At 36.6% G+C, this 24966-nt stretch overlaps 3 protein-coding genes across 3 annotated transcripts in view; 1 reads left to right on the top strand and 2 right to left on the bottom strand.

The window, feature by feature from the left end:
• LOC100368924 (peptidyl-prolyl cis-trans isomerase-like 4) overlaps positions 1–6212 on the bottom strand; it is a 51116-nt gene extending 44904 nt beyond the window's left edge. Inside the window, exons 1-3 of the mRNA XM_085505373.1 lie at positions 6056–6212; positions 4393–4460; positions 3291–3355 (exon numbers count right to left, since the gene is read on the bottom strand). Of these exons, the coding sequence (XP_085361499.1) occupies positions 3291–3355; positions 4393–4460; positions 6056–6125 (203 nt within the window). The 5' untranslated portion in view covers positions 6126–6212. The remainder of the gene's footprint in view (positions 1–3290; positions 3356–4392; positions 4461–6055) is intronic.
• Positions 6213–6637: 425 nt separating this feature from the next.
• Positions 6638–16122, top strand: LOC100367710 (acetyl-CoA acetyltransferase, cytosolic-like). The gene is made up of 8 exons (XM_002732148.3): positions 6638–6770; positions 7883–8017; positions 8912–9093; positions 11484–11601; positions 12612–12878; positions 13602–13756; positions 14853–14963; positions 15725–16122. The coding sequence occupies exons 1-8, from the start codon at positions 6722–6724 to the stop codon at positions 15893–15895; spliced, it is 1188 nt and encodes a 395-aa protein (XP_002732194.2). The 5' UTR covers positions 6638–6721; the 3' UTR covers positions 15896–16122.
• A 2576-nt stretch (positions 16123–18698) lies between these two features.
• On the bottom strand, positions 18699–23257 carry LOC100313731 (Sin3A associated protein). The gene is given in 3 exon segments (NM_001168185.1): positions 18699–19771; positions 21603–21709; positions 23168–23257. Coding segments are annotated over 3 exon segments (468 nt in total). The 5' UTR covers positions 23246–23257; the 3' UTR covers positions 18699–19488.
• Positions 23258–24966: the final 1709 nt, after the last annotated feature.

The raw sequence follows: 24966 nt of genomic DNA on the forward strand, positions 1-24966 counted from the left end.
CAGCCAATGACAGAGAGAGAAATCTAGCCATCTTGCCATATGAACACTTCTGGGGTTTTTTTATCCATAAACAAGGACTAAGCCAATCACTACGGAAAAGTGGGGTGGTCGGAAGGGACCTGGTGGGTATGAACTATGTGAATAAGCAATTGAAAACCCTCTGCCTAAATTTACTATGTTCAATTACGCACCATAGACTCTGGTCAGTCAAATGACTATTTTAAACTGTAGGCAGAGTTAGACGTCGAGAGGTGGTGGGTTTCCAAGCAAAAACAGAAACAATAAAGGGTGTCCCAGCCTGGGACAATATTCCCTACTTACAACTACCACCTAGATAAGACCAGTGACAAATGGTGTCTTAATTTGCCATGTTGTCCCCATAACAAAGCAACTGCTGATAGGGTGATGGGGTTGGCATGCCTGAGGACACTAGACACAAACCCAGATTCTTGGGTGACTAGCATTCCAAAGAAAGAGGCAGACACAGTTCTGCATGAGGGCATAGGTCGAAAGCGAGACATGGAGCACTGTCGGGAGAAACTTCTCCACACAAATCTGTAGCAGACTCTATAGCTAATGTGCAGGGATCCCTGCTGTCGTCCGGGCCAAGTCAGAAACCAAAGTCTGACCCACTACGAGAAGACCCACCCTAAAAGGACCCTCCTCAACGGTTTGGGTGTCCCTTAGGTAATAACTGGTAAAGACATTTGCGTTCTTCAGAAGCCCGCCCTCAGTATATGCTCGAGAGGGGCACCTGATGCAAGAGCAAATGAGTTAGCGATCGCATGAACCCCATGTGCTCATACTCGGTGTCTCTGTAGACCCTGTGTCGAGGATTCCTGATGGGCATAAACCTCACACACTGTCGCAGTGATCCACCTGGAAATGGAAGTTGGGGAGGCTAGACTGTTCTGCTTACCCTGGCCATAACACATAAACATGTGCTTGCTGCCATATTTCGACTCTCTAATATGGTTCTCGTAGTAACTCAATGCTCGAACCGGGCAAAGAAGCAACTTCTTTTGACCCTTCGAACCGAGCATGTTCGCCAGACAGATAAAGTCGCTCAGATAAAGTCCGGAAGCACTACTGGTGTTTCGACTAACATTTCCAACAGTAGTGGAAGCCAGGACTTGCTTGGCCTGGTGCCACCCGCATCAAAATTCAGGTGCGCTCCTGTTGAAGTTCCTCCAGCACCCGGTGAATAGCGTGAAGAAAGAAAAGGCGCACATGTCCATGTGGGTCCAAGGGAACGAAAAAGCGTCCTTGGCCCAGTCAGGAGTGTCACGTACGTCAGAAGCTTGGCATTTCAGGGTGTGGTGAATGGGTCTAACTTTGGAATGGGTCTGGAGGCTATCCTTGGGGTATCTGCCACTCCACGCTCTGGAAAGGCAGTCTCCACGAGAGGGCATCCGCTTGACTGTTGTCAGGTGCAAAGCAAGACTCTGTGGACTCGAACTATGGGTAGAAGTTTACCCTGCAAACTGAGGTTATAATTCCGATGATACACATCAGCTCTTGGAGAGACACAGCGAGAATGTTGACTAGACGTTTGGCTAGGCTGCTTAGTGCTAGGTAACGAGCCTGCGATGAACGTACCAAGCCCGCCTCCAAGTCGAACTTCATGCCCAGAAAGTCAAACGCTGTATTGGCTGTGGATGGGACATTTCTCGATTTACTAGGAAGGCTAAATGGTATAGTAAATCCTGTGTTAGCCTTACTTGCTCAGCCAACAACACCTTGTTGGTTGTGTAGCAATGAGTCATTTAGGTACGGGTTTATGTGTACTGATGCCCGGTGCAACAGCAGCTCCACCTGTTTCAACACTCTGGTGAACAGGTATGGAACCGTGCATAACCCGAAAGGGAGCACCCTGAACTAGACTACTTGGCCCAAATGGACGAATCGAGGAAGTCGCTGACTTGCTGGATGCATGGGTATGTGCGGGTAAGCATTGCTCAAGTCTAGCGAGGCTAAGCAGTAGAAATATAGCACAGAGTAAAACGGTACTCGGCGTTTCCAGGAAGCACATACTGATTATGTCTGCTTAACACAGCCACCTGTAGTCTTTGGAACCACCAACACTTGTGAGTAGAAGCCCAGACTTAATGCAGGGTCCTCTATCCAGTCGAATTGATTTTGCTTTGCGGGATTTCCTGGTAGTGCCCTAAACTGGGGGATGTTGACAGAGGAGGTGGAGATCGCAGCCGGAATACACAGGGTCAACCTGTGTGTGACAGAGACATGTGGATTCAGTGGTTCTACATTGGGGTTATCTCTCCTCCGCGAGGTGAGACCCCGCAAGGCATGTAGAAATCGATAGGTTCAGACTCTGCCTCCCACCGAACATATGCACATCCCCTCGTCGCAGCCGGAAGCCGAGGAAGAGGGGGACCACCACCTGATCCCTTCTTCCTGGGGGCACACCGCCACTCTTCCCTCCCCCGGCTACTTCTTGCCAGTGGGTGCTGACTTTGGTTGTTACGTTTTCTCAGCTTGGGGTCCTTTCCACTTGCCCTTGGCAGAAGCCAAACTGGCTCGCGGATCTCACCTGTACCAACTGGTCGGTGAGATCCCGAAGCACCGAGACTACTCCTTCCATCCTCAAATGAAAGAGGGTGAAGGAGGTCCAGTCTGCATAACTGAGGCGGTGAAGCACCCAGTGAAAACAGCCAAAACAGCATCCCGCTGCAAAGAGGCAGCCCCTGCCACGAGAGCAAGATGACACCACAGGATATTCTGCGTAACCATTTGGTGTCCCACCCACGTCTGTGTCTGCTGGTCTGGGAGGCGGGTGCGTTTCGCCTTTGAGACTTCAGAGTGCTGGAGGCGCAAAACAATGCGTTCCAGTGGGCTGGCCACAAACTCAAAGTTGAGGGTCGCCACTCTGCTCTCAGGCCGTGGATTGTTTTTGACTGAATATTCCATGAACGCGACCATCTTTGCCCGTCCCAGCAAACAAAAATTTGTGATACTGGGATCAGGGAAAGGAAACAAGGGATCCGGTCGGGCGTGAGATTTGGCTCCAGAAACAGACATGGGCCCAAAGTATGAAAAACTTATCCTACTAGCCACTACGTCTACTGTTACCAACAGTTCACAGTTTCTTTAGAAAACTCAGTCGAAAAACTAGAGACTGAATCGCACTGTTTTAGCTACGATGCACACTCAATGCAGAATTGTTTAATTACAGGGTAATGGAAGGATTATGGTAATCATTTCATACATATGTACAATGTACATTATTATAACATGAATGATGTACTAAATTAAATAAAAAGAATATTTACGCAAATACAGATTGTCCTCCTTTACCAGTATAAGTAGGATCTCCAGTCTGCACCATGAAATTCCTCTGTGGAATAAAGAATGTCATCAACACAAAAACTAAAATCATCAAACTACAGCAACACGTAACTATTGAAAAAGAGTTTGCATTAAAACTTTCAGATTAACTTTTGTAAACTGAGCAAGGCGAGGGGTGTTTTACGTCCACAAACCTGCCAAAGCCAAAAGTCGTTTGATACTGCTTCAGTTTAATTTGAATAGATTTTTGAAGGGTTTTAGATGTTAACTAGATACACACAAGTCCCATAAACATATACAACAGTTCATTCCAACAAAGGAATAAATTTGTTTGGAGTCACTATTTCGGATTGCACATTTCTGCTGCAATAATATCGAAGTTATAATGCAACATTTTATCAGTTTTCTTTGATGTGACAAAGTGTTGCCCACCTCATCTATTTACTTCCCAATGAAAAAACATACTATTTTCGATAAAGGTACTAGTGAATTATATTTTACTCAAAGTCTCCTTTGATTTACTGCAACTTTGAAAATATAATGTCAAGAGTAAACAGAAGTACAACAACAGCACAAGCCTACATGATTCTGTGGTGTTTAAATCACCTGTCAGTTGACAAATATGTAATTTAATAATTAATAATAAATTAATAACAATTATATATTAATTAAGTGGGTGGTACTGATTTTGTGTCTTACACAATTGGGTGTTTTTCAAAGGCTAAATATAAAAGTCAAGTCATGCAAATTAAAGTGGGCGACAGGAATCATACAGCAAATGTACAGAAGCCTTTTTTCAGTAGTGAAGCAGAGAAACAGATGGAAAAGCTGGCGTAACTACCTAAATAATGAATCCAGAAATCAATAAAGTGAATCAAGGATCCTGTAATAGATACATGTAATAACATGTAATAACAATAACAGGCACAGATACAACTTGACATGTGTATTTTTATCAACAAAATGGACATTTAGCTGGGGTTGGTAAAGTTAAATGATGTAAAGTCATTGTTTTTGTGACAAATTTCTATTGAGATGGATTTTAAAATACCAAGAGAAAACAAAAAATGGCAGCCTGTTTCTTACCTGTACAGAATGAAATATAGTGTAATTGTAATATTTTATCTTGCATAGCTTCAGAAAATTAAGGCAACCTGCAAAAGAATTCATGACTTGTCATTTTTGTTGCAGTGGTTAGTCACGATTAACAAGTAACATCATGGTGTAAATACATGTAGCTCCGCTAACTAAATAAATGAATTTTATTTCATCAAATGCAGCTAAATAATAAAGAGTATCATTAAAATAAATACATGTAATGAGTTAACAATAATATCCACAATACTGCCTCAATAGTTTGAACAAACTGGATTGTATCAAGATTGTATCAATTGTTGTTCGCATTTAACGTGAAGCCTTTTTCTTAAAAATGAAATTAGTTTGGCAATTTGACAGAGGTCCGCCAAAGAAACATGTATAAAAAATATCAAAGCAATTGAGTTGGTAGTTTTCAACAAGAAGTTAAAAATAGCATTTTTTACCAAAAATGTTTGCTAAAAATAAGAAATTAAAGATAGTGTCATGAAATGAACAAATTTGACACATATACCAAGTATCAAAGCCAATATTGAGCAGGGAGTTTTCACGTCAGATGAGAATCTAGTTATTATTTTTTGTTTATTATTAGTTTTTGATGATATAGCCACTATTTATTGCATCTAGTTGCGAAGAAATTTAAATGTGAAAAATAGCAGATATAATTTGAAAATAATCAAATCAGTCACTCATTCGATGTAAATCCAAATACAATGCGCTTAAAGGGCGTGAGTCGTTGCGCCAGATTTAATTAACTAAGATTTAATTAGATTTTTTAGGTGATTTGAAGGTATCGAAGGAGTCACCGGCTGTAACTAGTACAAGTGGGTGCACCCACATCAAACATCATACAATGTACTTGTGATTTGAAGGTATCGAAGGAGTCACCGGCTGTAATTAGTACAAGTGGGTGCACCCACATCAAACATCATACAATGTACTTGTGATTTGAAGGTATCGAAGGAGTCACCGGCGGTAATTAGTACAAGTGGGTGCACCCAGATCAAACATCATACAATGTACTTGTGATTTTAATTAGATGAGCCCATTGGATTGTGGGAAAATCAATGTTTATCAACACAAATGTCGCACATGTGCAGCACGACGACTACCGCCCTTTAAGTCTATAATCTTATTGCAGATTTACGGTTAATTTATAAACATTACCCCATTACCACAGTGTAAATCATTCACAGTCGTTAAATTTAGTGCGAAATATCATATACTGATGTTTCACAGTAAATGTGGGGATGTGCACGCAGAGAAAACAGAATCATGCATGGTACCGTTTGTATTGCAGTGATATGAGAGCTCAGACAGGATAAAAACGATTATCTGCATGGTGCAAGAAAGCAGTGTGCAGTTTGGGATCAAATGGACGACACATTCACACTAATAGCCCAGGGCGGTAGTACCACAGTCACTTGGGGGCTGAAAATCAATAAATACTAATTTTCCAAAAAATCATCCTCTATACGTATATAAATATATAAATATTTATATACGTATAGCGGATGATTTTTTTTTTTTGAAAATTAGTATTTATTGATTTTCAGCCCCCAAGTGACTGTGGGTAGTACACACACTTTACACTTCATGTGTCACTGTCACTACAAGTTTATTACCTATTACTATACAACGTTATTACACTTACATCGTGGTCTTTCCTCGGTATACAAATCAACTATGATATCGCCCAGCGTTGTTTCTAGAATAACAGCCATAATTTTCAGTGTCGTTACATACAATAAGAACTTGACAAACACAACGACAACAAACACACTTCTTAAGTTGTGGTCGCCGCCATTTTATGTTTTGGAATGAACCATTTTACGAAGTGCCGTGGTACGTTCCCGTTAGTTTGTTTCGTTTCGTTCTATAGCAAGAACATAAGAAAACATGTGAAAAATACCATTGTATGTCTAACAAAAACAACGTGTTTGCCCACTGTCACTCTATCTGAGAGGGACTGTGGTTTGCCAAAACATTTTAATTGCATATACCTGTGTTCCTCAATATTGAATGGTTTTGACTTGTTTACACATTTCTAGCTCGTACACTCGAAAAAACAAATGATTTTTCGCCTTCGAATTCTCGAATTTTATTCATAAGATATACCACCTAAACAAAACAAAAATTTTCTACAATCTCCTCTAAACGTAATTCAGCACCTGTAACTCGCTCATTGCACATATTATCGTGTGACCTCTGACCTCACAACGTACGATCTGTAGTGATTTTGATTGGCTTCGTGTATCGGCTGTCTATATATCATCATTCACTTTCCACTGCAGTTTATTCGTAGTGCAACCTGTCTTCTATGATGTCAGACCCAGTGGTTATAGCGTCAGCCGTTCGTACTCCAGTAGGTAGGAAAATTATAATTTCATTAATTAAAAACCTTCTATATATAGTTGATCGTTGATATCATGTTTATGCTTGCTCGTATCAATTCTTACATATTTATTATAGCATAATTCCATTCTACATGTGTTTATTTTCTTTAACGTTGTAATAAAGCAATATTCTATTTTATTCTATTATGCATTTCCAATGTATTCAAAATCCCGATTTGTGGATCGACAAAACAAGGCGTGATATGATTATGTTTCACAGTGATTGTAATTTGTATTCAAATCAGTACCGTAAAGAAAGAATGGCCATTTGCGTCTCAACATCATAGCAGTGCTTATAATAACTGTAATTTATTAATAATCGTCGGTTCATTGAAGGGTCTGATCACAACGAAGAACTTGGTGATCAACGTTGCCAATGCATAAAATAATCAAATTCAATTGTATACACGTTTATATACGACTCTATGTTTAGGATGACAACCCGGAAGTAATGTAGCAGACGAATATGGAATGTAAAGCAGACGCCATGTTCATGTCGATTTATTTTATTGTTGCTAAGCCTAGTATATGTAGTCGTGTAGTTTATCAGATTGTTTAAAAGATGATTGTCTCATTGTCCATTTCAAATTTGCTATTATTTTCAGGTTCTTGTGTTATTCACATCAAGGATCATAAGATTAGGTGTATGATATGTACAGAAGATCACACACGTTTGAAAAAGGCATTCATACATGATGTGATAGTCATAAAATGGCAAAAACAAGTGAGCCAAAAAAATAACTGATTCATGTTAATTTCACTGTTTTTGGTAGTGTCTGTGCTTATTTGTAAATCATATAATATGCACATTTTGCATTTTGAATGCACTAATAATCTTGGAAGAGGATCTCTTTCAAACATTCACAAATTACAAGAGTTCACTTCTCGTGAAATCTTCATCACATCACCATCCATAGTTATAAAAGTTGCATACTCTAATCATAAAATTCTTTATAAAAATATTATACAGTGCAAAGTTTCTTTTAACCAAAACTGCCCGCCCCCCTTCCCGTTTTAGAATGGGTTAACACTGATATGTGGTTGTGTGACCATCAGTGAGTTATACTATATCACTGTTTTACTAGGATCTTTCAATGGAGCATTGCAGTCACAAACTGCCCAAGATTTGGGAGCCATTGTCATCAAAGAAGCCCTTCAGAGGTCACAGGTCAAAGCTGATGAAGTCTCAGAGGTTATACTGGGTCAAGTACTAACAGGAGGTAATGTACAGTGTAGTTGTAATACAGGTTTCACACCATGATTAGAATGTGTATGGATCAATTTGTTAGGTCACAAGGCATCCTACACATTATAGGTCAATTTGCATAACAATATAATATGGTAATCAGTTTTAGTGTATTTATTGCTATGATAATCAAACTCTATTGTTTATGTAAAATTACTGTAAAATACTTTATTTTCGCTATTTTTGCTGAAAGAATGATTTTTCCTTATATTTTACATTCAGCTTGTCAAAAATCATGGGAAATAATTTCCATACAGAACACCCAAAAATTCTTTTCAGCGAAAATTAATTCCAGCTAAAATAAAGTATTTTACAGTATAGGGGTGAAGTCTGTGTCTACTCTGTAATGCTCTGGAAATCACCCTGAATATGTTTTGGTATATGGTACATAAAAAACTTATGATTTTTTAGCCTAGTTTCACTACAAAAGACAATGTAGATGGTTAAAAAATCCAAAGTGAGTCAGTGGGTTAAATTCATTCAGAAATGCTTAAATTTTAATATTATTAATAGAGCAAATATGGTATTGGATATCCTCTCCACTTCACATAATTTGTGACATCCTCTCAGGAAGTGACTCTCAACTCTTTGTGATTGTGGTCGATGTATATCTATATATCCCCGGTATATCACTAATTACAATATTAAACTCACCCTGCAGTGCTGTATTATTGGACTCAGACTAAATTCTACACATTAATACAGTTCTCACTCAAAATATTTACTATGAAGCATTCATTGTTTAAAATATGTTTATAAGTAGCAGTTTTGAAAAAGAAAAAAAATAACATTGAATACTTATTTCAATTTTTTGACTTCATTTCAATTATCTAATTTGTTTTAATTTTCCTCCATTTATTTATAAAAGGCCAAGGTCAGAATCCAGCAAGGCAGGCCAGTATAAAGGCTGGTATACCACACAGTGTGCCAGCAATGGTAGTCAATATGTTGTGTGGTTCAGGTCTAAGATCTATTGTATTAGGCACACAGGCAATTCTACTAGGAGATTCTAATATCGTAGTGGCTGGAGGTCAAGAAAGCATGAGTAAAGTAAGTTGTAACTTTCATTTTGGGAGATGCAATGTAGTTTTTTGATGCAAATTTTGCATGAAATAATTGTGAAGATGTAAATTACATTGTACAATTTGCAATCAGTAAATAAACAAAAATACATGAAGACTGAACACATAATTTGAACACTAGACTAATACATGGAGACTAAACACATAATTTGAACACTAGACTAATACATGGAGACTGAACACATAATTTGAACACTAGACTAATACATGGAGACTGAACACATAATTTGAACACTAGACTAATACATGGAGACTGAACACATAATTTGAACACTAGACTAATACATAAAGACTAAACACATAATTTGAACACTGGACTAATACATGGAGACTGAACACATAATTTGAACACTAGACTAATACATGGAGACTAAACACATAATTTGAACACTAGACTAATACATGGAGACTAAACACATAATTTGAACACTAGACTAATACATGGAGACTGAACACATAATTTGAACACTAGACTAATACATAGAGACTAAACACATAATTTGAACACTAGACTAATACATGGAGACTGAACACATAATTTGAACACTAGACTAATACATGGAGACTAAACACATAATTTGAACACTAGACTAATACATGGAGACTAAACACATAATTTGAACACTAGACTAATACATGGAGACTGAACACATAATTTGAACACTAGACTAATACATAGAGACTAAACACATAATTTGAACACTAGACTAATACATGGAGACTAAACACATAATTTGAACACTAGACTAATACATGGAGACTGAACACATAATTTGAACACTAGACTAATACATGGAGACTGAACACATAATTTGAACACTAGACTAATACATGGAGACTGAACACATAATTTGAACACTAGACTAATACATGGAGACTGAACACATAATTTGAACACTAGACTAATACATGGGACTGAACACATAATTTGAACACTAGACTAATACATGGAGACTGAACACATAATTTGAACACTAGACTAATACATAGAGACTAAACACATAATTTGAACACTAGACTAATACATGGGACTGAACACATAATTTGAACACTAGACTAATACATGGAGACTGAACACATAATTTGAACACTAGACTAATACATATAGACTAAACACATAATTTGAACACTAGACTAATACATGGGACTGAACACATAATTTGAACACTAGACTAATACATGGAGACTGAACACATAATTTGAACACTAGACTAATACATGGAGACTAAACACATAATTTGAACACTAGACTAATACATGGAGACTGAACACATAATTTGAACACTAGACTAATACATGGAGACTGAACACATAATTTGAACACTAGACTAATACATGGGACTGAACACATAATTTGAACACTAGACTAATACATGGAGACTGAACACATAATTTGAACACTAGACTAATACATAGAGACTAAACACATAATTTGAACACTAGACTAATACATGGAGACTAAACACATAATTTGAACACTAGACTAATACATGGAGACTGAACACATAATTTGAACACTAGACTAATACATGGAGACTGAACACATAATTTGAACACTAGACTAATACATGGGACTGAACACATAATTTGAACACTAGACTAATACATGGAGACTAAACACATAATTTGACCACTAGACTAATACATAAAGACTAAACACATAATTTGAACACTAGACTAATACATGGAGACTAAACACATAATTTGAACACTAGACTAATACATGGAGACTAAACACATAATTTGAACACTAGACTAATACATGGAGACTAAACACATAATTTGAACACTAGACTAATACATGGAGACTAAACACATAATTTGAACACTAGACTAATACATGGAGACTTAAACACATAATTTGAACACTAGACTAATACTTGGAGACTAAACACATAATTTGAACACTAGACTAACACATGGAGACTAAACACATAATTTGAACACTAGACTAATACATGGAGACTAAACACATAATTTGAACCTATGAACAATAAATTGCGAATAAATTCATCCATGATTCAATTCATAAATTTTGTCAGTTTAGTGACTGACCATAATAGAGGAGATATGAATATGTACAACATCAGTTTTCAAGTGTACAGAATTATGGCCATTTTGACTTAGAATTGATGGGTTTTCTGAAATTGTACTTATTGAGTGAATTGTCAATAGTGACCCCAATTTGCTTACATAATGTATATATTTCAATTCATTGATGTAAAATGGGTATGCCAAACTATTTATAAATCATCCTGTCTTAGTAAATTGATTGTCATATATAGGACATGCAGAGAGTGCATATATACATATTATAGTATTATTCAAATGTATAATTTTTGTATTTAATTGTTTTAGGCACCACACTGTATACATGTGAGAAATGGTTTAAAGTTTGGTGATGTAGGATTAGCAGACAGCATGATGAGTGATGGATTAACATGTGCAATAAATAAATATCACATGGGAATTACTGGTGAGTTGATTAGCATACTCAGCTTACTGAGATGATATATAATCAGACTTAATTAGCTAGCATGCCTACCCTGCATCAGGAAGATTATTGGTCTGATTTTCATGGTTGGCTGTACACTCAATAGTACAAAACAAGCACATATTGCCCACTTGCCCACTTGCTAGGCTCATGGTTTGGATTGCAGCATCCAGTCAGAAGAAACTTTTGGTCCAATGTGTTGTTACCAAGGTTATAGCTGGAAATCAATGTCGAAATGCAAGATTGTAGTTACTAGTCTGTAGTCACTTGTAGTCTTTTTGTTGGTTATTGGTTATTTGTGGTTATTCAGTAAAAATGGTTTTCAATTGTCAAATCAATTTGTCAAATCAAGTTTTGTATCTGTCTAAAATCTGGAGTGTCTGTTAAAATTAACAGGTGAACAAATGTCTGGCTAAAAGCCTGATTGCGTGTTTCTGTCTTTAGTCAATGTGTTCTAATTGTTCCAGAGAGGAGTGGGTTTCTGCAGGATGACTGTAACTTACACTCACTCCCATCTGTAATTTGGCTTGCCCATTAATCTGCATAATACAAAAAAAATATTGATAGTTAATGCCCCTGTACATGATGTCCATAATTGTTAAATGTGAGTCAATCACAGAAAATACTGGTAACAATAGTGTAAATGCATGTAACTGGATGTTTGATATCTGTTTGTTTTTTTAAATCCTATAGATTTCCAATGTGTAAATATATTTGGAGTCAATTTATCTATTGTTTATCACAGTAGTAATTTTTTTTTTGAAAAATTAAAATTAAAAAAAATCAAAAAAAAATCATTGATTAATAAACTAGCTGTGAGCATTACTGTAAAGTGTAACTGATGGAGTAAGGTGTAACATCTTGCATGATTTAATAATTGCAAATATTAATTTTTTGAAAGCAAAACATTAATTGTATATAGAGCAATATTGAGATTAAAAAAATTATGCATGCTCTTAAAAACTAATTATTGATGTGTTATTTCCTGTTAGCTGAAAATGTTGCCAAACAATGGGATATTACACGAGAAAAGCAGGACGAGTTTGCATTGAAGTCACAAAAAACAACAGAAGAATCACAAAAAAATTATTTATTCAAGGAAGAAATAATACCAGTTACAATAACGTCTAGGAAGGGCTCAACAGAAGTAACTCAAGATGAATTCCCCCGTGCAGGTTGTACAATGGAAGGTTTAACTAAGTTAAGACCAGCTTTCATCAAAGATGGAACTGGAACTGTGACTGCTGGAAACGCTTCAGGTAAGATAATCATGGATCTGACTACAGAGGGCGCTGTTGGAGGTGATAATCAAGAACACAAGACAATTATTTTCATACTCACCTCTGGCCATACAAATTATGTGTATGTAAACAAACACTATTTACTTGATAGATACACATATTTTGAATAATACACATGTATGAAAATAGCATGTAACGAAGTTCAAAACAAGGATCTATAATTATAATCCATCTATTCTCATCATATTTCAGAACCCTGTGGACCAAATCTGTTCATTCTTTGCATGTGCCTGGCACTTCATCTGGGACATATGCACATGCACTGGCAGCCATTTTTTTTTTTTGAAAATTCGGTATCTTATGCATGTTTTGTCAAGTTCAACATTTGGTACAGTGACTTTGATAAAACCCATGCCATTGAGTTTCTGTATCTGATTTGCACCCATTGCAAATCAATCAGAACATAAATTCCATCAAAGAATACAAAAATGTTTGCATATATTTTAAAATATTATAAGTAATTTTGTCACTATAGTTTAGTATCCAATATATTCTTGTTCAGGTATCGGGAATTTGTTATGATGGGTCTTTGTCATTCTAAGGGTTTGTCAGTGTCAGTAGTTCAAGTTGTCTTTAACCATCTTTTGAATTCAAAAAATTCAATAAATGTTTTATATAAAAATACTCATGGTTTATTGAAATTCAGTGTACTCAGAAGTGTTTTATTTTTTTAAACTGCAGGGATTAATGACGGGGCAGGTGCAGTGGTCTTAATGAAACAATCCGAGGCCAGTAAACGTGGTTTGAAACCATTGGCAAGGATAGTGTCTTGGGCACAAGCCGGAGTAGATCCTGCTATTATGGGTACTGGACCAATACCAGCTGTCAAGAAAGCTGTAAGTATAGGATGAGGTTAAGGTATTATATCAAAAATATTTAATTTATAAATTTGGTCAACTAAGACATGATCATTTGTATTTTAGACTCCAATATGCAAAGCACACATTGGGCATCTTTGTGGTTACCCTCTCTGTATTGCTGTTCCATCAGTATTTCAAAAACTTCTGTTTGGGTTTTCATGAAACTTGGTATATACCGGGGTAGATAATGCACAGACCTGATTAGTTTTTGGTTCACATCCATGCATATTAATGATTTTATTTGCATAATAATGAGCCAATTTTCAGCAATTTATCTGATTTCTCAAGAACCGTTCAACATATATATAGATGCATTGGGGTAATACACAGACCTGATTAGAAATATGGTGGAAAACATTGCATATTAATTACCTAATTTGCATGAAAAGTAGCCAATAATTAGTTGTATATCAAGTGATACATCAAAAACTGATGAAACATAGATGCACTGTGATAATATCCAGATCTGATTATTTTTCAGTTAACAAATGTTATTAATAATCTAATTTGCATAACAATTTTAGCTATTTTAGTATTAACTCAAGAACTTTTCTGCATATGTCAATGAAACTTAAAACATAGGTGCCCCCTGTCAATATTGTGGATCAAATTGCTTTGACAGCAGTGCTATATTTATGTATTCAATTCCCTCATCATGCAGGAGTTTATTCTTTTATTCTTCCATGGAGCTGTTTCTGGTCAGTTGTCTTTTTTTAATGGGATGAGCTTTTTGAGGACATTTGTTTTACTGCATGATTCCTTTCTGGTCATTTGATTTTTTTTTTGATTTTTTTTCACAAAGTGAGACATCTCTCACCGTTCATTTTTGTGTGACACAAAAACAAAAACTTATGCAGAAATTAGTGGAGAAGTATGAAATATAACTTTTTGGTTGGTCACTATAATACTATTATTGCATTGATAATACTAGTATTGCATTCAACTATTATATTACAAATTTTGATGACGAATGGATTTATTTTTCATAGATAAACAAAAAGTCTTGCATTAAAGTTATTGTGTGCTCAGCTGCTACTACTATCACTGTTTAATACTGAACGTTTGATTACAGTTAGAGAAAGCTGGTTGGGATAAAGATGAGGTGGATTTATATGAATTAAATGAAGCCTTTGCTGCACAGTCACTGGCTGTTGTAAAGGACCTTCATCTTAATCCTGAAAAGGTAAAAATATTGTTCCTAAAAAACAACTATGCCTGTTTTTCCTACTCAACTGGAAATATCAGTGAATATTTTCAATTTTATAGTGTACTGGTATATATATTTCTGATTTTTTACCTAAAATATGACAATACAGTCATTTACCGATATATATACACCTACATTCTGGACTCATTGTAGAGATCTCAGACCTTGAAGCACTCCTTCATATAGGCTAATATCAGTATACCATAATGCGTGTGTGTATGTATACAATATAACTCAAAGTCAAAATAGGTACATACTTCAAACTTGGCACAAATTTTCTCTGTCACCCACATGACAAGGTCAAGATCACAGTTTGAATTTATGTATGTTTTGTATATATCTAGAGGGGAAAATAGCCAGAACTTCAAGACATGACAGATGTGTTTCACATGCAACTCACAGTATGTGTTAATGCATGTAATGGGCTATAAGGAGTAATAGCTAGGTAATTCAAATTTAGAACACAGGTTTCTTATGTAATGCACGTGACATGACATGGTATTTTTAAGGAACAAAAGGTTTACACATGTTTACAATACAACTACCAGAGAATGTTCGCCAAAGTTTTCAAAACTTGGCACACATGTTCTTTTTGTGATGCCAATACTTACATGTGTATAAAGCCTAAACTCTGGCTCTGTGTTGCTATGATCCTTGAAATCTAGCATAGGTAAGCATCTTCTATGTGTTGTTGCATCATTCCACTTATGTTTAATAAGGTTTTCTTATTTCTTTAGGTTAATGTCCGTGGTGGCGCCATTGCCTTGGGACATCCCATTGGAGCTTCTGGCACACGTATCTTTGTAACGCTACTACACGCATTGAAATCCAGTGGAGGAAAGAAAGGTGTCGCTGCATTGTGTGTCGGTGGTGGTATGGGAATAGCAGTTTGTGTAGAACGAGATTAAAATACTGTTGAGTTTGTTCGACAAATGGGCTACAACTCTACATCTGAGAGAGCTATGAAATCTACTGGAATATCGGTATTTGATAAAGTGTATAATAAAGGGATGAATCTCTTAATAAATTAGTTGGGTATATGACTGCAAGTTTGACAAACATGAAAATAACTAAATACAACTTTTGGTTGTAATCCGATACGTATTAAACATAATTTGCACAAATTCAAAAACAATGTCGGTTGTTTCTGTTCACCATTTTTATTGTTTTACTAGATACTGTGATCACAAGCAAATTTGCAAGTAATCTATGGTTTAATATCCAAACTTTACATCTATTTATGGACTTCATGTGTTGCATCCTTGCTACGGGTTCCATCTACAGGGATGAGAATGAGAGTTTTAATTTTCAGCTGAAAGTAAAGTAGCCAGGGTCCGAGAACCGTAGTCCCGATTCGCGCAGTCATCACTTCCTTGTCAAGCCATGCCCAATGAATTTGTTCCTAATGTCTTTATCAATATTTTGCACAGCTGACTCGTTATCTTTTGTAACCAATTTCACCATTATCGCTGCATGAAACTTGTAAACAACCCTGTAAACAACGATCCATTAAAACAATAAAATGGCGCCATTGGTGAAAAGAAAAATGAAAGCTCTTCACCGATTGGCCCATCAGAGCAAACCCAGCCAATCATGTTAATCGTTATATATTACTTCGAACACTTCAGATTTTACGATTGCACTGATGAAAAGAGTCGCAAACATTCTGCATTGGAGACATCGCGAATTGTCCTCCTTCGACCATACACTGATACAGGCCTCTTGCAGCCGACAACAATGACCCAACAGCGTGTTTACTTCCAGTGAATGAACAAGATTTGTATTCTTACCCCCCCCCCCCCTAAAATTTTCTCTTTGGATTTAGACGTTTCAGAAAATCGATCCCTAGGGCTTAGAAATCCACGGAAAATTCTCATTCCTGCATCTACCCTTTAAACTGCGGCTCTGGGTGTATAAAAGGAAAAATACGTCGAGCATGTGCAGATGACACGAGCTGAAGTGTGCACGAGACTGGGACTGTGCGTAAACATTCCAATAACTTAGTTTATGCGCTGAAAGAAAAGACATTCACAGTTGCTGTGGTTTATTTCATTAGTAGACTTGATGCCTCTGGTTGGTCATGATAACAGAGAGGTTCGTTCGAGGGGCTCGTCAACAAATACGTCCTGACAATATGTCTCAAATTTATTATGACAATTTCAAAAGCACAAATGTGACCAACAACATTGTCCATGTTCATGAACTTTTTGCAATGTACGAATCTCACACATATTCGTGTATATTGGGCGTCTAGCAGGCGAGTATGCCCGTGCCAGTTTTTTTGTGTTTTCTAATTTGTTGGCGCCTTTTTTTTCACACGTTATTGACGTCATTATTGTCTAGCCGACAAGACACATTATGGTAAACGTTGTACTGTGCGATAACTACATTGTGTAGGTCATTCAAATAAACCACAATTATTTATGACAATGTGCTGTTTCGTGCAAGCACAGAACTAAATAAGGAGCTCCATTATGCAAGTAAGAAAGTTGCTTTCAAAAGATCATGAGGACCCAAAGCGTTGAACAAAGCTATTCAATAAGTCCTTTCAAATCGGATAATAGCATAATGCATAATGTTAGCTTACAGAATTAACACTTTTGGTTGAAATGATAACAGCTGTGTACCAAGTAAACAACTGGGTGGACCATACAAATTAAAATACCCATGATGCACTGGTGCAACCCCAGAGAATGCTGAGCCACCGCAATTAGTATGCTAATCCCAACCAAGCCGCTGACATGGTGGGAGCTCCGTGAAATATGCCATTTACGATGTTTAGAGATCAGGCTGTGATTCCAAATACATTTCCATGGGGGCATGAATATGTACGCTAACGAATACACTCATCTGGTTGAGCTTTTGATGTATAAATGTTGTTTTCGGTCGAAACGTGCCATGACAAGTAAAAATCTTGAGTTTAAAATGGCGGCTAATGTAGTTTGAGTAAGCGAACATAATAAGCATTCATTACTTAGTGGACGGAGGCAGAATTAATTACCCATGAGCACGTGGTGCAATCCATGGGATTGAGCGGTCCCCTTATAAGTAAATGTGCAAGACTACAGACATATCTTTCCCCAGGCATGTCAAAAAGGAAAATCTACATTAATAATCAATGGCACCAAGTACAAGTTTGAACAAGATTGTCCTTCACAAACAATATCACATGTACAAGCACCCTCTATTATTATTATGCAGGCCTTTTTTTTAATCCTCATTCAGATGTAGTCAAAAAACTTGACTTCATAGACTTCCATTTTGTGTGTGTGTACCTGTATGTAGAACATGTCTCAGCCGATCCAACTTTGCCCACATCTTGGGATAGTCGTCTTTCTTTTCAGATTGTATTCAAATGACCAAATGCTGTTCGTGATTCATGCCTGACACACATTGATTAAGTGCATTCACAATTTATGCCTACCAAATGTTAAGCCAGACTTTTATCCCTTGTTTTGCAAACCGACCGAATGAACAGGAGCCGAAAATGAAATAAAAATTAAATTTTATTTCAGCGTAATTTCTCACGCCCACCGAATTGTAAGTGCAAAAAATTACTAAAAAAAATTATTTTTATCTTTATTGAGAAACTGGGAATAAAAAAAGGCTGGCCTTATGACTCAAAATGGCTGACTTGTTTATTTGTTTACTATTGAACTACCGGTAACATGGGCTGTGGTGTCAAGACATGTTTTCTCTACAACTTCACTGTCCAATAACACTAGCAAACGACTTTATTCTCATATTTGTGTTAAGACGGGCATCACAATAAAAATCCTAAATACATGTAGTGTCTTGATGTGCACAACATGTATACATTTTCCTCATTAGGGCCATGTTGCATCATTAAAATGAATTTTGAAATAGATCATACCATTTATAAGAAAGAAATCAGTTTAACTTTATTAAAAGTAAAGCGTAAACTACACATCTGACATGTCGAAACTATGTGATCTTTACTGCTGCAACAAAAACTTAGAGAGCTACACACTGCACTGTTTTAAAAAAACTCAAATACTGTAAAACCATTTATTTTTGCTGACATTTAATATAACTATTTTAATGTTTCGAGCATATTCACTGTGTTTTTAATTTCACAAATTTGTCAAGGAAACAGTAAATTTGGTTGTTATTTTATATGTTCACAAAGATTTAATTTAGTGGATTTTACTTAACAGTGAAAATAAAACAGTGAATAAATGATGCAACAGAATTTGACACCGGGTGAAAAATTACTTCGTAACAAGTTATGTATTTGCTGCTCCAAGAACGTTGGATTATAGTATTTGTTGGTTGCAAAAGAAAGCAATTATTCATTTACAGAATTTTTTGAATGTACTTATGAACACTAAACCAAACCTGATCATGTTCTCATGATGAAAACTGCAACAGTGAAGCCCAGATTATATCTTTTACTTGTTCCAGGAAATGCTAAAAAAACATCACTACATACAAAACTGCACCAATAGCTTTGCCAAAAAAAACTACCAGAAATTAAAAACTAAAAGGGTCTATTGTCTCTTCTATTTTGTGGAGGGCCTCGTCCTGGAATGGTAATAGCGATATCCAAGTAATCACCAATTTTGAATTGAGAATTTCCCAATGTCACAGCATCATCAGCACCTTTTCTCCCAGAACATGTGGTTCCAACTTCTCTGATTCTGAATCCTTGTCTTCTGAAGTCAGGGAATACAATTGCAAAATCAAAAAACGTGCCTTTCCGTCTAGCATCTGGATTGACTTCTTTTACTAGACTGGACAATTCCTTGAGAGTGGCATCCAGCCTGAAATCAAATGAAATAAGTGAAGTCAGACTGTGGTTCATCTTGCTCACACACTATACCATCACTACTCAGGGTTCTCCCCAGGGCTTTTTAGCGCCGAGGTCCGCGGCGCTATACCTGTGAATCTCGGCGCTTCACTTGGGACCTCGGCGCTATGTGTTCCCACCTCGGCGCTTGATTTCATATTTGACATGCCAATATCAGATGTGAAAAAGCTTTGTTCGCCACGCCGGTCGGCCCCGACCGTCACTCAAAATTAGTGACCACCACGGAAATGCTTCCGACGAGGACTATTGTCTGATTGTTGGTATAATTATGTACCGACCGACATGCATCCTGCCAGTCGTGGATTATAATTTATAAACAATAGACCTAGTCACACGATACGTAGCGGCTAGTCAAATTTGTGGAATTAGCACCTCTTTGTTTGTAAGTAAATACTTTCTGCGATAGACACAGTCTTTAGATTGAAAGCTAAAATTATTTCAAAATCAATTCCACCTCGATATAACATGGTCAAATCGGAGTTCACGATCAGTTCACGCTACTCAAGAAAAAAACAACGTGTTTATTGCGTGATTTGGTAAAATACATTTGAACTGTTATCATTGCGAATCATGTAAAAACTCTTCTTTCAAGACCTAATTTACCTTTTAAAAATTGCAAATCACCTCTTTCGAAAGCTGTCATGCAGTTTTCAATTGAAATCGATGCCAACACATCGTGCTACGACATCGCTTTACTTCCGCAATGTAATTTTTATGATCACTACCATTCGGAAAACTTCGGGTTCTACCGGCATTACCATGCGGCATTTTGATTGGTTAATGGAATTCTTGACCCATCGGGTCAAAGGACACATGCTAATGTTTCACAAACATCATGGCGGGTCTGTTTTTTTTTACCGAAGCGATCAAGTGATCAAAAATAATCGCTCCCGATAAAAATAAGTCGGATTTTACTTACATTTCATATCAAAAAAAAAGAAGTAAAATTTGTTGAGGAATTATTGCTATAACTGGTGTATAACATGGCCAAGTAAGTTATGTCACGTCGTAACTTTGATGATCGTTTTGAAGCTTCATTTGTTCGCTCATTACTGTAATTGTAAACGTTTTAGAAGTTGATGGTACAAATAATAAATTACAACAATACGTCAATTAATTACGTGATCGATTTTTTGAAGGAGAATGTTTTTGGAGTGAATAAAATTATGAGATTCGTGAACATAAATCTGGCTTAACGTTTTGAATGCGTTTCCTTCAACGTTTTACAAAACAATTAAATTGCAACAATAATGTATTTGTGTTTGTTTTTAGTCTGTAGCATTTGTATTTCGAGAATGTTTCAAACTCTTCTAAATTGTGAAACATAATGTGTTGATTCCATTAAAAAAAATATTTGCCCTGTGACTGAGCTCACTAATATTCATAATTGTAAATAAGTTCTGTTAATCAATGAAGGAAAGATATGTAAATCATATGCAAATTATTATGCAAATTAGCCCCGGCGCTATGCATTTTTTCTGGGGAGAACCCTGCTACTCTATGAATCATGTAATATTTGAATCCTGTCTGAAGTAAAATGTTCATCATTAGATAGTCACAAAACACGGAATTTAGGTTTAACCCTACAAGTGTAATAATAATTTGTTGGTGCAACATTTCACCAGTTTTTCATGCATTTTTCTATATAATTTTGGGCCAATGACTACATACTAGCATTTGATCAAGAGTTTGGTAATATTATGTCATTTAAAATTTGTGCTTCCCTTCAAAGGTTAATTTTGTCTGAAAAGTGAAGTATAATTGATAACACAGTTATTACTTACCATGTATATATCTGTAATTCATTTGCAGGCACATTCCCCCTAGCATATTCTCCTAGTCTATGATGGTTATTATGACTACAGAAAACTCTCAGCAAAAGAGGGCATGTCTGAAAAATTAAAGTAAAGCATAGTCTAAAATAAAATTTCATGGACATAATGCAGCAAATACTTTTATTTTAACACAATGCAAGGCATAAACACAGTACATCCCTGGAGGTTGATTGACACCTGTGCAAGTAGACATGTATGGCCCACTGACACAACACGCTTCTATTACATTTCAGGTTCGGTTAGGGTTCAAATGCACATTTGTAAGTTTGTTGGAAGGTGTTTTTATGGTGAGTTGTGTAATGAATTAGGAAAAAAAATGTAGCAGTTTATGTCATCAAACAAAACAGTAGTTTTAACGTTGTATCATTAAATAACAATTAAACTGGTTCTTTATACGTTGAGTTTTTGATTGCAGGGTAATACATTTCAGTTTTGGATACTTGTAGTTTGTTAGAAGATGTTTCCATGGCGAGTTGCATGTATCAATTAGTTAGTCAGAATATAATGGTAATTTATGTAGACAGATAGTTCAGCTATTTTCACTAATAGTGATAAATAAAATTTTCTAAATTAAATCCAAATTAAAGTTTGTGAACTTTAATAACCACTGAAATTGCTCAAAATATTACCATTGTTTTTAATTGCCTGTGCTAGTGATAGATTTCTCTACATGGTGATTAATTTTTGTATCATTCAGAATGCACTCATTACCATTTCAATTCTTGTGAGTGTTTTGACACTAGGGGAAAGTGTACACTGATCTTGCATTGTGCTAAAAGTGTAAGTGCTAATTTGCTGTGTTATTTTCATGAATTTTCAAAATGCCCGACAAAAACAATGTTTTAATTAAGCTGTACCTTTGTTGCGCAAGTACTAGATATGAACATTACTGTACTATCATTTATACCAGGGCCGTAACGTCTATTATTTATTGGGGCCGGAAGGAAGCAGTGTCGAAACATCTAGAAATGGTGCTATTTGGTGAAGCCATATGCCGAACTCGGGCAAGAAAAATACACCTACGAAAGGAAAGTTGTTAATTTCTGCATTTCACAACTTGTTTATGTTCTAGGAAATCTATAACGTACACTTTAGGATGAAAGAGACGAGAAATTCATCGGTTACAGCACAGCGTCACTATTATGGGTGAACAAATTACGCTGGAGAACTTCATCGTCAGTATGTGCTGTTGTTTATGGTTTGTGTCTGTGCATTCTGTTGCACGTTGAGGTCCAGGTCAATAGTTTTGTATGTTAAGATATTCTTTAGCGGGTACACGAACCACTCCGTAAAAAAATACACATTTGTTTATCAACCACTGCCGTGTATAGTCACCGTCCCTCAACACCGAGTGTACTGTATTACCCGTTTTTTTCACAAATGAAAAACGCAAATGGACATGTGCTTCGTCAAGTCGATGATACTGGGGGAACTAAAAAGCTGAACGACAACAGATAATACCAGTCTGTTCGCTGCCATTTGTTGTATCTAGTATCTTAGCAATATCGCCTTACCTTTTCTCTGTCTACAGGTTTTATTGGTTCTTTCTGGCTGTTGTCGACTTCCAAAACCCGAGACTCAATCGCCGCCATGTTGAAATGCGCTAAATAAATGCGCAACAAATTTTAATCACAAAGGTCAAAGGTGAACGATCGAATATTAGGAACGAAACACTTTATTACGAGGGGTGTCAGCATGGGCTACGGGCTACCCATTTGTAATTTGTAGGCTATAGAAAATGGTATGAAAAGGAATATTTTTTACACAATCATTTCAGCAGTTTGTCTTTTTTCAGAGCGCTAGAAGGAATATTTGTTTACCAGCAAACTTTTTTCACCAAAAGTGGATTGAGCAAACGTTTTTACCAAAAAAAATTGTTTGTTGTTTAGCTATCAAGCTACCTCGAATAGTTGTAGTGTTAATCACGTGACAGCCAACATGTTTCAGTGTAACACCCGTCCTCAGAGTGAAATTCGTGAAGGTGATGTAATTTCATAGATGCCCACATGCCCAACCTTTCAAAATAGTTACATGTCAATATTTCCTTCAGAAGTTTTGTACTAAACAGGTGCAGTCAACGAAGCTGTTCGTGCAAAAAGGTGTTCGCGAACGTTTTTCTGTGGGCAGGCAAAATTTAATTTAATCAGTGGGAGGGAGAAAAATTTGACTTAATATTGTGGGGAGTGGGTGTGGGTAATGCATTTTTGGAAGTGGGCAGGCAGAATTGTTAACATATGGTGGGCAGAAAATTATAACTATCAGTGGGTAAAGAGGAACTTGTGGTTACAATATCGGGAGGGAGAATATAGAGATAATACCCATAGAATACCGATGAATCGTCAGGTTGCCAGATTGGGTCAAGCAAGGTCAGTTGTGTCTTTGATATGATGAACGCCACCAAACAGCGAAGAGTTCAATGCGACGAAGAAGCCGACAGGATATCATTCGTCCATCAGTGATCAATCGAGTTTTATGTTTGTTGATATTAGTTTCTTTTGTTGATAAATCAACGTCTTCCCTTATATGGGAAACATGTGGGTGTGGGCACGCCAATTTGACAACATTATGATTAGATGTTGACAAAAAGTAATTAAATTCAAAATAATAATTAGCAAAAACAAAAAAAAGCCCGCACACTACTTGATGTTTAATGAAATATGCCGAGTCATGGCTGAGGTATGCTCGAGTATGGTTTGAATCTACACATAAAACATCAAGTTGAAGAATTAACTGCATGTAGGATTTAAGTAGGTTGAACAGGTGGGGAGAGGGCTCTGAAGACCACTACCCAGTGGGAGGTCATTTTTTTGCAGGCACTAGTGGGAGGGAAGGTAGTGACAGGGGGTGATGGGTGGGGAGAGGGCAGCGGGAACCAAGATGCAGTGGGAGGGCATTTTTTTTTTTGACGTTAGTGGGAGGGGAATTACGAACAGCTTAATCCCTCCCCTCCAAATTTAAAAACGTGTCAAATATCGATAAAAAGTATGTACATAATGGACAATTATTAATAATGACGGTTTTGGAAAATTTGGCCGTTGGCTGCACCTGACTAAACCGCGACTCCAGGTGCGTAAAAGGAGAGATGGCGATCAGATTTAAATCGCACTCCATGGTAATATATACTTTGTCTGATTTATTGCCCTTTTTGATAAGCAGAATGCATTTTTAGTGTTCTGTTGTATGCAATCATGAATAGTTATAGAATAGTTAGTTCACTTTTTGGGCAAGATATAAAGGGCGGTGATCGTCGCGCTGCGCATGTGCGACATTTGTGTTGATAAAAATTGATTTTCCCACAATCTAATGGGCTCTT

Source organism: Saccoglossus kowalevskii, chromosome 11 (genome assembly GCF_978046115.1).
Source record: "Saccoglossus kowalevskii chromosome 11, keSacKowa6.1, whole genome shotgun sequence".
In the NCBI taxonomy this organism is placed as follows: Eukaryota; Metazoa; Hemichordata; class Enteropneusta; family Harrimaniidae; genus Saccoglossus; species Saccoglossus kowalevskii.

What these genes read in the sequence shown, in the direction of transcription:
- LOC100367710 (XM_002732148.3), top strand. Translation starts at nt 6,722, where the DNA reads ATGATGTCAGACCCAGTGGTTATAGCGTCAGCCGTTCGTACTCCAGTA. An exon ending in GGGTCAAGTACTAACAGGAG is followed by an intron (nt 8,018 to 8,911) that starts GTAATGTACAGT and finishes TATTTATAAAAG; the next exon opens with GCCAAGGTCAGAATCCAGCA. An exon ending in TTCATCTTAATCCTGAAAAG is followed by an intron (nt 14,964 to 15,724) that starts GTAAAAATATTG and finishes TTATTTCTTTAG; the next exon opens with GTTAATGTCCGTGGTGGCGC.